Genomic DNA, 14,837 nt, shown 5'->3' with positions numbered 1-14,837 from the left:
TAAAGATTCCTGGGGATTAAATGAGGTAGTTCAGATGATACACTGCGTGCTTAAGAGTTCATTGCAGTTGTGGCTCAAGCAGTAGAAAGCTCTTGCCCTTGGACTTTCTAGTTCAGCGGCAGCCTTAAGGATGATACCCAGGGAAATAGTTGGTTACTTTTAACCAATCCTTACGATTTTGATTCTCTTTGCTTCTTACATTTTCCCACTTTTCCTTTTTTCCTCCCTCTTCATTTCCATATAAATGTCCTGGTACCACATCCCCCTGCCCACACCACAGTTTCATAGAATATCAGGACACTATTGCTCAGGGAGTTTGATAGGGATTGCGTCTGTACGTTACTTTGGGAAAATCACGATAAGCCTTTTTCAGTCCATGAATATGAGATCTCTTTCCATTTTTTGGTATCTTCTTTAATTTTTTTCAGCAACATTTTATAGTTTTCAGTATACATGTCTTTTACCTCCTTGGTAAAATTTATTTCTCAGTATTTTATTCTTTTTGATGCTGTTATAAATGGAAGTGTTTTTCTTATTTTCCTTTTCAGATTGTTCATTGTCCGTGTATAGAAACAACTGATCTTCATGTGTTCATTTTGTGTCCTGCAACTTTGCTGAATTCATTGATTTGTTCTAAGAGTTTTTTGTGTTGGGGGAGATCTTTATAGTTTTCTACATATAAGATCATGTCATCTGCAAACAGAAATACCTTGACTTCTTCCTTTTCAGTTTGGGTGCCTTCTACTTCCTTTTCTTGCCTAATTTTCTCTGACTAGGACTTCTAATACTCTATTGAATAGAAGTGGTGAAATCAGTCCCCCTTGTCTTGTTCCTGATCTTAGAGGAAAAGCTTTCAGTTTCTCTCTGTTGAGGATGATGTTTGCTCTGGGTTTGTCAGATGTGGCCTTTATTATGTTGAGTTTCCTTCTATTCCTATTCTTACTTAGTGTTTTTACCATGTAAGTGTATTGAATTTTGTCAGCCATTTTTTTCCCCACATCATTTGAGATGATCATGTGGGTTTTTTCCCCTTGACCAAACATTTTTATGAGCCAAATTATATGCAAATTAGAGAAACAAAATCAGTAAAACTTTGTTCACCTTTTCGGGAATTGGCTAACTAGAAGATGGACATTTTGACATTAATATTAAAAACCTAAATGTTAGACCCAACTCTGGCAAAGACCAACAACTCCTTTCCTCCTTTAAATATTTTCTTTGTAATTCTCCCATTATTTCCCATTATGTGCTGTGTACAAGTGGTAAATATTAGTTGGCTAATTAGATGTTTGAGCCGCTTATGAAGTCTGAGGATTCATAGTAAGTGCCAGTAATAAACAGCTTTCCATATAAATGGTGAGTTAGTATGTATGGAGTAGAAGCCACTGTTTTAAAGTCAACCATGGAAGGCAGGGACACAGCTTGAACTGACTTCCACAAAGAGTCAGGGCTTTTTAATTCAGGAAGAAACCATGGGATTGTATGGATGAAATGATAATAATATCTGGGATGATTTGCTTTGAAATAACCTTGTGGGAGTGGGGGGAAGAAGGCGTAAAAATGAAACAAGAGTGACGATATGTTAAGTTCATTATACATTCTCTGTATTTCTGTATCTCTCTGAGATTTTTCATAATAAAAATTCAATAATATATTTATATATATTAATATTATTATATATAATATATATATTAATGATGTTACAGCTATATATCAAAATATTATTTAGCCATTACAGTAACACTTATAAAGAATTTTAATGATGTGATACAAGAAAATCAAGAAGTCAGTCTTCCTAATAAGATGTGGGCATGCATATACACACAAATATATCGGAAGGAAGTCAAAACAATAATTGTGGTTACCCTTGGTTAAGGTGGGATTTGGGGTAATTTTCATTCTATCTACCTTCTAAGCTTTCTATAGTGAATAAGAGAAAAATATAATTTCCTTTTCTTTCTCAAGGTATAACAATCAGTGTGATAGCAGTTTTGGCGTACAATGTAATGATTCAGCATTTCTGTACACTGCTCAGTGCTCATTGTGACAAGTGTTCTCTTAATCCCCTTTATTTCACCCATGAGGAAAACATACTCTCTGAAAAAAACATTTTTGAAAGAAAGGAAACCAATCTAATGTTGTGTAAATTAGTGTAGCATTCGTTCCAATTAATTGATTTCTATGAAATTGCTCTGGTCGGTGATTAGATAAACGCCTATGAGGCTACTAATCTTGAGCTGTGGACATGTGTTTGGCCTTTGCTGCCCTGTACTCTGCCCTGGAGTCTCTCTTTGTTGGGGTGTGTGCAGGTGAAGTAGTGGGCAAAAATCAGTCAGCAAAGCCGTTTCACTCATTGTTACCTTCCGTTAAGCATGTCCCTTTTAACAAGAATTTCCATCTGATTTTAGTGAGCTGGACATGATTTCCACAAGGGTGATGGATATTAAGCTTCGGGAAACTGCAGAAGGCCTTGGAGAGGACAGCACAGGTAAGGCCCTCATTTCTCCTTCTCTGGGAAGAGCCCATGTCTGGTTGCTGGCCAGGGAGAGAGGCTGATGGAGCCAAGCCTTTGAGATTGTGTGGTGGGGTTGGAGGGGGGGTTCAGTTCATAGTGAGTTCAAATACCCTCATGCCCTTCCTACGGTGATGAGAAAGCACATCCAGATGATTTCAGGCCACTCAGGGCAGTACCCCTGAGTATCAACTCATACCTGTCAAATACAGGGGCTTTTACAGTCACTTTACTCGTTCCTGGAGCTGAATCTGTCCCTATGTTTGGTTGACTTGAAAGCAATGGAATCATTTATCACCTAAGAACATCCAGAGGATCTACTGGTGGTTGGAAAAAGTATGAGATGGCCGGATCATGCAGAAGAAATATTATCAAGAAAGAGCCTTTGATCTCTCTCTTTTATGGCTTTTATTCTCCTTTAGAGACCTTTATTATACGCCTTACTGAGCTAAATTCCAGGCCCATGACTCATCATCTCATTACATGTTCTTAGAGTTACCCAGTTATGTGATTGGTTCTCTGTTATCTGTCGATTATTATTTGTGTCTTGATAGAGTTGTAAAATTGGCATTAAAAAACACCGATCCCTGGACAACATATCTTTTTCCTAGATTAGCCATTTATACTCCCCTTATTTCAGTAACAAAGGTCTCCATCACTCTCTTGTTTAAGGTAAAAATGCTAGTAATGATTTTCTTTGATACAGTCTGGGAGGAACAACTTCCATTAGTACTGAATCCTACATGCTAACCTTTAGCTTCAAATTAAAATTTCATTAAAGATTCTATTTCATATATTATAGACAGATTTTCCTTATTATCCCATATTAGAACTACTTTTCCTCTGTCACATATTGATAGACACCAAATAGGCCTAAATACAAGGCAAGGTTTTAAAAATTAAATGTAAGAGAAAATGGAATTCAAAACTTCTCGTATTCCAGGATATTGAATTATTACTTAAACAAGAAAATATTCTTTGAAGAAGTATTTCCTTAGTATGAAACAGCCTCCATAATCACTAGTTTTGGATATTTACAGAGGTTATCATGAGGAATCAGTTTTTTAAAAGGAAAAGAAAAACTAAGTATTCTTTTTTCCGAATAAGTGAACTAAATTATTCACATTAACCCCTTCGCTAAAATTAAAATTCTAGATAAGCTTCAACAAATGGTGTTGGGAAAAGTGGACAGCCACATGCAAAAGAATGAAACTGGACTACTTTTTTTTTTTTTATTTTCAGCGTAACAGTATTCATTGTTTTTGCACCACACCCAGTGCTCCATGCAGTACGTGCCCTCCCTATTACCCACCACCTGGTTCCCCAACCACCCACCCCCCGCCCCTTCAAAACCCTCAGGTTGTTTTTCAGAGTCCATAGTCTCTCATGGACTACTTTCTTTTACCATATACAAAAATAAACTCGAAATGAAGAAAATGTGAGACCTGAAACCATAAAAATCCTGAAACAGAGCACAGGCAGTAATCTCTTTGACATTGGCCATAGCAACATTTTTCTAGATACATGGGCAAGGGAAATAAAAGCAAAAATAAACTGTTGGGACTTCATCAAAACAAAAAGCTTTTGCACAGCAAAGGAAACAATCAACAAAACTAAAAGATAACCTACTGAATGGGAGAAGATATTTGTAAATGCTATATCCAGTAAGGGGTTAGTATCTAAAATATATAAAGAACTAATACAACTCATTACCCCCCCAAAAACAAATAATCCAGTTAAAAATGGGCAGAAGACGTGATATCTGATTTTGCACTCCTGTTCAAGGAAGACATCGAGATGGCCAACAGAAACATTAAAAGATGCTAAACATAACTTATCATCGGGAAATGCAGAAACTATAATGCAAAACTATAGTGAAATATCACCTCATACCTGTCAGAATGGCTAAAATCAAAACCATAAGAAACAACAAGTGTTGGTGAGGATTTAGAGAAAGAGGAGCCCTTGTGCTCTGTTAGTAGGAATGCAAACTAGTATAGCCACTGTGGAAAACAGTATAGAGGTTCCTCAAAAAATTGAAAATAGAACTTCCCTGTGATCCAGGAATCACACTACTGGTATTTATCCCAAAAATACAAAAACATTAACTCAAAGGGATACATGCACCCCTGTGTTTATTGTAGCATTATTTGCAATAGCCAAACTTTGGAAACAGCCCAAGTGTCCATCAGTTGATGAATGGATAAAGAAGATGTGGTAGGGCGCCTGGGTGGCTCAGTGGGTTAAGCCGCTGCCTTCGGCTCAGGTCATGATCTCAGGGTCCTGGGATCGAGTCCCGCATCGGGCTCTCTGCTCAGCAGGGAGCCTGCTTCCCTCTCTCTCTGCCTGCCTCTCTATCTACTTGTGATCTCTCTCTGTCAAATAAATAAATAAAATCTTTAAAAAAAAAAAGAAGATGTGGTATACATAAATGCACACACACATGCGTGTGTGTGCGTGCACACACATACACACACACAAACACTGGAATATTAGTCATAAAAAAGAATGAAATTTTGCCATTTGCAACAACATGGATAGAGCTAGAAAGTATAATGCTAAGCAAAATAAATCAGTCAGAGAAAGACAAATACCATACGATCTCACTCATTTCTTAAAGAAACAAAACAAACAAACAAGATGGGGGGGGGGCAAGAGAGGGAAACAAACCAAGAAACAGACTCAACTATAGAGAATAAACTGATGGGTATCAGAGGGGAGGTGGCTGGGGGGTGGGGGAAATAGGGGATGGGGATGAAAAAGTACACTTATCATGATGAAGAAAAATAAAATGATTTTAAAATTCTAGATAAGAAAAATCTTTTTAAAAGTAAGAAATAAGAAGGCCAGAATTGAAAAAGAAATGGTAATCCAGAGAGATAAATGAGCATAGAAGCCACTTTTGCCCTCAGATCATTTACCAATCTTCGAAGTTTTGAAATTTCATTTTCACGTTTTCATGGAGTGGTAGATGAGGCAATGGGTCAGATATCAAAGTACAGGTCCCTTCCAGTTGGGCTGTCTAAGAGATAACCCTCCTGAAAATAAGTTGGGAGCCCAAGGAGCAATAAAATCTGAGTAAGTGTGAACCAGGGGTAAGTCAACCCTTTATAGATTTGTAGCTTGAGTTTGTGTCACTTGGGTAATTTAGAGAATCTCGGCCCTTGAACTTGGCTAATAGTATTCTTGGGCTGGATATGACCATAGGTACATTATAGAATCAAGCAATCTTCTCTGAAGAAAGGTGCCTTCTATCTAGACTTCAAATTTTAAAGAAAATGTTCTCAACTCCATAACAAACACACAGTCAGTGATGATCAAGCATATAAAGCAGTGGCACCATGAATGAGAACTGACACATTATGGGTTCAATTATGTCTCCCCAGAAGTCATAGTTTGAAGTCCTAACCCCTAGTGTCTCAAAAAATGCCATTATTGGGTCATTGAAGATGTAGTTAGTTAAGAGAAGGTCATACTGGAAGATGGTGGGCCCCTAATCTACTATGACTGATGCCCTTATAAAAAGGGAAAATATGGACACAGACACACACAGGGAGAACACCGTGTGAAGACGAAGTCCGATCAGGGTGCTGGCATCTACACACCAAGGAATGCCAGCAGTTGCCAGCAAACCACCAGAAGTCAGAGGAGATGGAACAGATTTCCCTGTCACGGTGACTTGAAGGAAGTAAACTGCCAACAACACCTTGACCTCAGACTTCTAGCCTCCAGAACTGAGACTCCAAAACAATTCTGCTGTTGAAGCTGCTTGGTTCATGGTACTGTTCCAGCAGCCCTAGCAAACTCATATACAGCAGAAACAAGAGAAGCAGACACTCAAAGGCATCAAATATCAGAACTGTCAAGTATATGCTATAAAACAATTGTGCATAGTCTGTTCAAAGACAATTTTAAAAAAGTTTGAAAGTATCTGGAAGGAACCAGAAACTGTAAAAGGTGTCATAGCCAGTGCTCAAAGGCAAGAGAGAGAAATAAAAGGGATACACGTGAAAGGAAGAAATAAAACTATCTTTATTTGCAGATGACATGATTATATAAAATGTCAAAAAAGTACTTAGATCCCTCAAGTTTAGCAAGACTGTTAGATGCAAGGTCAAAATACAAATATCAATTGTATTTCTCTGTAACTAGCAATGAACAATTGAAAAACTAAATTTTCAAAAGTATCATTTACAATAGCACAAATAAAATACTTTGGTATATATCTAACCAAATATATGCAGGCTCTATATACTAAAAAATACAAAAACGAGTTGCTTAAAGAAAGTACTAGATCAGCAAAGACCTAAATACATGGAGTGGCATATTAAGCATTATGGACTGAATATCTGATTTCCCCCCAAAGCTCATATGTTAAAGTCCTAACCCCTCCATGTGATGATATTAGGAGGTAGAGCCTCTGGCAGGAAGGTCATGAGCCTGGAGCTCTCAGGAATGGAATTAGTGCCTTTATCAGAAGAGGCGGGAGAGCTGCTTGCTTGCTTTCTGCCACACAAGGGCACAGCAAGAATTTGCAGTCAGCAGCCCATGAGGGGGCTCCCAACAGAGCCCCACCGTGCTGGTTCCCTGATTGCAAGCTTCTCATCTCCAGAGCAGCGAGAAATGAATTTCTGTTACTCATAAGCTACCCAGTCCATGGTACTTTATTATAGAAGTCTGAATGGACTAAAACTGCATTTACGGATTGGAAGACTCAGTGTTGCTACAATGTCAGTTCTCCCCCAAACTGAGCTTCAGAATGGTGCGTTCATACCTGTGGGGGAGAGGAGACTGTTTATACATCTGCTGGGGAAGGCTGGACACAGTTCAGTATCCTGTAGCAAGAGTGTTGACCAGGGATCATTTATTTGATTTCCATGACGAGTCAAAGATTTTTTTTTATTTAGGAAGAAGCCAGATCCATTGGATGAAGTGATCATAGTATCTGGGAGGATTTGCTTTGAAATAACCTGACAGGGAAGGGAAGGAGGAGGAGGAATAAAATGAAACAATCAGAATCCCAGCGGGATATTTTTCCAGCATTGACAAGCTGGTCCCAAAATTTACATGAAACAGCCAGAGAACTAGAAGAGTGGGAACAATTCGGACAACGAACAAAACTGGAGAACTCCTATTACCTGATTTCAAGACTTACTGTAACGCTGCGATAATAAAGCCAAGTGCAGTACTGACAAAACGATGGATACGTACAGATAGAGCACAGGCCAAAAACAGACCCATCCGTGCAAATATGGTCGAGTGGTCTTTGACAAAGATGGAGCACTGATTCAGTGGAGAGAGGGTTGTCTTTTCAACAAAGGGTGCTAGAAGAAATTGAACATCCCGATGGAAAAAAAAAAAAGAACTTTGACCTACACGTCACAGATGACATACAAGTGAACTTAAAATATATCATAGGCATCAATGTAACACTACAAAACCTTTGATAGAAAATGTATGTGACCTAGAATTACATAGAATTCTTAGATAGGACACCTCCATCCCTAACTTGGACTTCATTAAAATTTAAAATTTTTTCTCTGTGAAAGACCCTGTTAAGAAAATGAAAAGACAAGTCACAGCCTGGGAGGCGATATTTGTAAGTCATCCTTGACAAGGGACTTGTGTTTAGAACTCTCAAAATTCAATAGTAGGACAACAAACAACTCAAATAAAAAATAGGCAAAGGTTCTAAAAGATGCTTTACCCCAGAAGATACACAGATGGCAAATGAGCTCATGAAAAAGTGCTCAACTTCTGGTTAATGCAAGTTGAAACTACTACGAGATGTTACTGTACACCTGTTAGAATAGCAGAACAGAAACAACACCGCAGCTGACAGCAGCAGGTGCTGGGAGGATGCAGGGCAATTGGAATCCTCGTATTGCTGTTGGGAATGCAGAATGGTACAGCCGCTTTCGAAAATATTTCAGCAGTTTCTTGTCAAACTAAATATACCTTTAGTCTGCGACCCAGCAGTCCTGCTCCTAGGTATTTACCTAAGAGAAATGAAAACTTACGTCTGCACAGAAAATTAACAAGAGGCGCCTGGGTGGCTCAGTTGGTTAAACCTCCGAGTCTTGATTTCAGCTCCAGTCATGATCCAGAGTGGTGAGAACGAGCCCCAGTGTCCGGCTTGGCTCAGGGTGGAGTTTGCTTGAGATTCTCTCTCTCCCTCTCCTTCTTCCCCTCTCCCCATCCCCTCACTCGCAGTCTCTCTTTTCTCTCTTAAAAAATAAAAAAAGGAAACCTATAACAACTTTATTCATAATTGCCAAAAACTGAAATGAATCCAGATGTCCTTCAGTTTGCTCAATGTTTAAATAAAGTGGTCTTTCCCTACAATGTACTTGGCAGTAATAAGGAACAAACTACTGATGGATGTAACCACATGGGTGAGTCTCTAATGTGTAGTGCTGAGAAGAAGAACCCAGAATCAAAAGGACACATACTATATGAATCCAATATGACATTCTGGAAAAGGTACAACTATAAGAACAGAAAAGCTATCAGTGGTTTCTAGGGGTTAAAGCTAGGGGATGGGTTTGGCTACAAAAGGACAGTATGAAGAGTTGTGGTAAAGTTTTCTATCTTGAGGTAATTATGCAGCTCTATATGTCCCCCCCAAAAAGTGAATTTTACTATGTAATTTTTTTTAAGAGACCGAAAGAGGGAGAGGAAGAGAAAGAATCCCAAGCAGGCTCCACACCTAGCACATTGCCCAACACGGGGCTCAAACTCACAAACCTGAGATCATGACCTGAGCCGAAATCAAGAGATGCTCAACTGACTGAGCCACCCAGGCACTCTGGTTTTACTGTATAATTTCTAAAATAACTTTTTAAAAAATGACATACCAGATTTGAAAACCATCAAATGGCTTTTTTAAAACTGTTACAATTAGAAATTCAATGGATGAGTTTAACAGCAGAATCTATCAGCTCAGCATAGGCCAATCACAAGAAGGTGTACAGAATGTAGCACTGAATGGTAAAATGATGGGAGGAAGAGAAGAGTATAAGAGGCACAAAAATAAGTGAAAGGGTAGAACATACACATGAGCATAGTCTCAAGGGAGGAGAGAGTAGCAGGGAATTTTCTGGAACAGATTTTTTTTTTAATTTTTTTTTTTTTAGATTTTTATTTATTTATTTATTTGACAGAGAGAGAGATCACAAGCAGGCAGAGAGGCAGGCGGAGAGAGAGGAGGAAGCAGGCTCCCTGCTGAGCAGAGAGTCCGATGTGGGGCTCGATCCCAGGACCCTGAGATCATGACCCGAGCTGAAGGCAGAGGCTGTAACCATGGAGCCACCCAGGTGCCCCTGGAACAGATTTTTTAAAATGATGACCCTACCCACAGATTTAAGAAATCAAATGAACCCCAAGAGGGATAAATAAAAGGAAATCCATATACAGTAAAAATATAGAAAATCAAAGACAAAATGAAAAATCATTCTGAGAAAAAAAGATGACCTTCAAAGGAGCAGAAGCTGACAACTGACTTCTCGATTGCACAATGGAAACCGCCAAACAGTGAAATAATCTTTCAGTATTATTGAAAAAATAACTTAGAAAAAAATAACTGCCAACCTAGAAAGTTATACCTACGAAAAATATATTTTAGGCATGAAGGACGTATAAAGGCATTTTCAAACAGAAGCTGAATTTGTCCTCAGCAGACCCTCCCAAAGCAGATTCCAAAGGAAAACTGGCCTAGATGGAAGGCCTGGAACACAGGAAGAATGACAAGCAAGGAAAATGAGAAACAAGCAGACACATCTAAATGAACGTAGAAGAATATCTTCTGGGTTTTTCAAAGAATGAAAACAATAGGGCATATAAATAGAATTGAAGTATTCTATGTTCCTTGTTTTGTCCTATAATAGAATGCATAGCATAGTTTCTAAGGTAATTACTGGAGAAAACAAACATTAAAGGCATAGCTTACAAATTTGTGGTGGGAAGAGTGGAATAACTTTTAAAAGTCAGCTAATCCAAAAGACAACAAGAAAAGATTAAGGAAAAGTATTAAGATGTAGACTTGTTTTTATTAACATAGCAGTAGTTACAGTAAGTGTAAGTAGACTTATTACAATAATTGTTCCAGTTAGAAGTTAAAGATCATCAGACTGGATTTCTAAAACTTAAGTCCTAGGTAGAAGGATTCAGAAAAGCTGAAAGTAAAAGGATAGAAAAACATGCATCTTGTAAACACTAGGAGAAAGAAAGCTTAGTAGATACATAAAGAGCAGTCAAAATAAAATTTAAGGCAAAAAGCATCACTAAAGGTAAAGAGGGCCATATCACAAAAGGTTCAATTCCCCAGCAAGATAAGAATTGTACCTTTCTTTGTACCATTGTAATATTAAAATTTGTAGAGGAAAAATTGACAGTTAAAAAAATATGCAGAGTGGGTTATTTTTAATACATCTCCATCAGGAACTGATAGAACAAATGTATTAAAAATTAGTAAAGGTGGGGCGCCTGGGTGGCTCAGTGGGTTAAGCCTCTGCCTTTGGCTCAGGTCATGATTTCAGGGTCCTGGGATCAAGCCCCGCATCAGGCTCTCTGCTCAGTGGGAATTCTGCTCCCCCCTCTCTCTCTGCCTGCCGCTCTGCCTACTTGCAATCTCTCTCTCTCTCTCTGTGAAATAAATAAAAAATCTTAAAAATTTTTTAAAAATTAGTAAAGGTACAACATATCTACACAACATAATTAAAAAGAAAAAAGTTTTGTCCTAATGGACACATATAGAACATTGGCAAACATACATTATTGTCGAGCACACTGGGGACATTTACAAATTTATGGTAAGCTGTAAAGCAAATCTCAACACATTTGAATGGTTTCAAATTACCCAGATACTCTCTTACCACAGAGCACTTAAGCTGGAAATCAGTAACAGAAAGATACTAAGAAAATCTCCAAATGCTTGGAAATTAAGATCCACTTATCTAAATAACCTTTAGGTCTAAGAAGGTTTTATAATGGAAATTGGAAAATATTTCAACAATATGTCAGTAATAATGAAAATATATCAAAACTTGGTACTAATGAATCAATCATTGAATACTACATCAAAAACTAATGATGTACTCTATTCTGGCTAATTGATCATAATAATAAAAAAAATAATAAAGAAATAAACATCTTCCATGCTGTTAAAAAAATGTGGATGCAGCTAAAAGGGATTTAGGGGGAAGTGTATTGCCTTAAATGTATATACTATAAAAACAAGCCTAAAAATTAATTAGCTAAGTTGTTTAAAAAGATAGCACAGTAAATCTGAAGAAAGTAGAAGAAAAGGAAGAATAACGATAAGAACAGAAATTAATAGAACAAAAAGATAAACATTCAACAGAGAGAATTAACAAAGCCAACATTTTTTAAAGGCAAATAAAATTGATCTCTGGTACCACTGATCAAGGGAAAATGAGGAGGCACAAAGAATGAATATCAGAGCTGAGGAAGGGGCCTTTATTACAGGTAGTGTGGATACTAAAACAATACGAGGATTAATAACTGTATGCCAGTAAATTTGAATATTTGGAAAAATAGGCAAATTCCCAGAAAAACATAACCTCATAAGCCAATTTTGAGAAGTAAAAGATCCAAATAGTTCCTGTGACCATTAAAGAAATTGAATTTAACAGCCTAGCAGGTGAACAGATCTAACACGAGCCCAAGTGGCTGGCTGACCAGGCACTTCCAGTTCAGACAGGAGTGGTCTGCAGTTACCCACCAGGTCTTCACAGCCACACTCGTGGACCCAGAAACAGTGTCTCTGACTGCAGAGGGTAGCGAGGCTGCACGTGTGTTCAGACCTTCAGAGATGCAAACCTGTGTGTCAGCTAGGCAAAGGCCAGATGGTGTTCTGGCAAATGCAGAAAGTTCTTAAGACTTTCCAAATAATAAATTCTCATTGGGGGCACCTGGGTGGCTCAGTGGGTTAAAGCCTCTGCTTTCGGCTCGGGTTGTGATCTCAGGGTCCTGGGATGGAGCCCCGCATCAAGCTCTCTGCGCTTCCTCCTCTCTGCCTGCCTCTCTGCCTACTTGTGCTCTCTCTCTCTGTCAAACAAATAAAAATCTTTAAAGTAAATAAATAAACTCTCATTGAGAACCATCAATTAACAACATAAACATTTTGTGATTGTTAAGGTAAGGAAACTTCAACTAGAACCTAAGAAAACTGAGCTATAGGACTTATATCCCTTTGTGCAGGGATCTGCCCCACCTAAGATAATATAAGGACCTCCAGCTAGAGTAATCCTAAGTAATTCTCCACATTAAGGAAAGATCATGTGAACTTTCCAAGGGTCCATTCATATAAATATAAAGATACTGGGTTTTGTTTTGTTTTTTATTAACATATAATGTATTATTAGCCCCAGGGGTATAAGTCTGTGAATTGCCAGGTTTACACACTTCACAGCACTCACCATAGTACATACCTCCCCCAATGTCCATCACCCCACCACCCTCACCCTACCCCCCTCAATACTGGGTTTTTTAAAAAAGGAAGTCAGCTCAGGGCAGCTGGGTGGCTCAGTCCATTAAGCGGTTGCCTTCAGCTCAGGTCATGATGCCAGAGGCCCAGGATTGAGCCCTGCATCGGTTTCCCTGCTCAGCAAGGAGTCAGCTTCTCCCCCTCCCTTCCCCAATGCTCATGCCCCTCCCCTGCTCTGTTTCTCTCAAATAACATTTTTTTTTTTAAGGAAGCTTACAAAATTGTTTACCTATAAAACCAATAAATTGTTTTAGAAAATGTTCAAGATATGTTCAACATATCCTGGTGATCTCTGATGTTACCTCCTTCTGTTGTTTGTTACCATAAATACTCAGAAGGAAAGGAATGAAGTTCCCTGAACTGGTCATGTGACGTCACAGGATCCTGAACATGATGGGATTTGTGGGTGAGAATAAAGGAAGCATCAGAGAAGAGATCACAAAGCTGCCACCACCATTTGACGCTTTCTTTTCCACCAAAAGTTGTTAGCGCCTCCTGGCGTCTGGCATTCCAGTGAGCACCGTGAGGCCGGGCCTCCTCTGATTGTCCTTGGTACACACATTCATGAGAAATGAAGCAGTTAAGGATTATTCAGAACACTAATCTGAGCTAACACATGGCCTTTACGTCACCAGGTCTTTTGGCTTTCGGCTCTGTATATTTTAGATATTAAAACTTGCTCTCGTTTGTACAGTGGACTGTTACTCAGCAATTAAAAAAAGAAGCATGTGGGGGTGTCCGGGTGGCTCAGTTGGTTAAGCATCCTGCTCCTGATCTCGGCTCAGGTCGGATCACAGGGTCATGGGATCGATTTTTTCAGATGTGCAAAAGCAGTTGTCTGTGTACTTCACGTGCTTCTGTGTGGAAAAAGGACTTCCCAGGAGTGAGTAATGGGTGCATGGGGCACACCCCACACGTGCTCAGCAAGTAACCACATGCATTCTTTCTGCATAGGAAAGAAAAAGTCCAAGTTCAAGACATTTAAGAAGTTCTTCGGGAAAAAGAAGAGAAAGGAATCGCCGTCTTCCACCGGAAATAGCACCTGGAAACAAAGTCAGGCGAAGAGTGAGGTGATTGCCATCGAGTCAGGGCCAGTGGGTTATGACTCAGAGGATGAGCTCGAGTAAGTTGCCCCGTCCATCCTTCAGGCTCCTGTGCCCCAAAAAGTCGGTGGGAGTGCGGGAGGACCCAGATACTCTGTCTTGGTGTCCTGGTAACTGTCTGGATTTCTGAGTCTCTTTCTCTTCTAGGGAATTCCACTGGAGGTTCTTCCAGGGAAGTTGTATTTTCTGTCTTTTCATACATAGGGATGGAGAAGGTTGAGGGAAAACATTATCACGTACCTATGTGCCAAGTGCTTTGTTTATTTTTTTTTATATATTTTATTTATTTGACAGAGAGAAATCACAACCAGGCAGAGAGGCAGGCAGAGAGAGTGGAGGAAGCAGGCTCCCTGCAGAGCAGAGAGCCCGATGCGGGGCTCGATCCCAGGACCCTGGGATCATGACCTGAGCCGAAGGCAGAGGCTTTAACCCACTGAGCCACCCAGGCGCCCCAAAAAGGGTGCTGGCCTTTTTTTTTTTTTTAAGATTTTATTTATTTATTTGACAGAGATCACAAGTAGGCAGAGAGAGGAGGAAGCAGACTCCCCGCCAAGCAGAGAGCCGGATGTGGGGCTTCACCCCAGGACCCTGGGATCATGACCTGAGCCAAGGCAGAGGATTTAACCCACTGAGCCACCCAGGCGCTCCCAAGTGCTTTGTTTAATAAAAGTCTCCAATCACTGTGGGAGGGGAGGCCAGAACTACCATCTTATCA

At 39.4% G+C, this 14,837-nt stretch overlaps 1 protein-coding gene across 5 annotated transcripts in view; it reads left to right on the top strand.

Moving 5' to 3' along the window:
• The window catches only part of CRACDL (CRACD like), a 133,965-nt gene that overhangs the window by 73,969 nt on the left and 45,159 nt on the right, over positions 1-14,837 (top strand). For all 5 annotated transcript variants that reach the window (XM_045980116.1, XM_045980120.1, XM_045980115.1 and 2 more), the window contains exons 2-3: positions 2,409-2,488; positions 13,974-14,142. In XM_045980116.1, coding sequence (XP_045836072.1) covers positions 2,419-2,488; positions 13,974-14,142 — 239 coding nt within the window. In that variant the 5' untranslated portion in view covers positions 2,409-2,418. The remainder of the gene's footprint in view (positions 1-2,408; positions 2,489-13,973; positions 14,143-14,837) is intronic.

This window comes from Meles meles, chromosome 16 (assembly GCF_922984935.1).
Source record: "Meles meles chromosome 16, mMelMel3.1 paternal haplotype, whole genome shotgun sequence".
Lineage (NCBI taxonomy): Eukaryota > Metazoa > Chordata > Mammalia > Carnivora > Mustelidae > Meles > Meles meles.
Note: the sequence above shows the minus strand (reverse complement) of the source record. Positions and strands in the feature narration are given on the sequence as shown.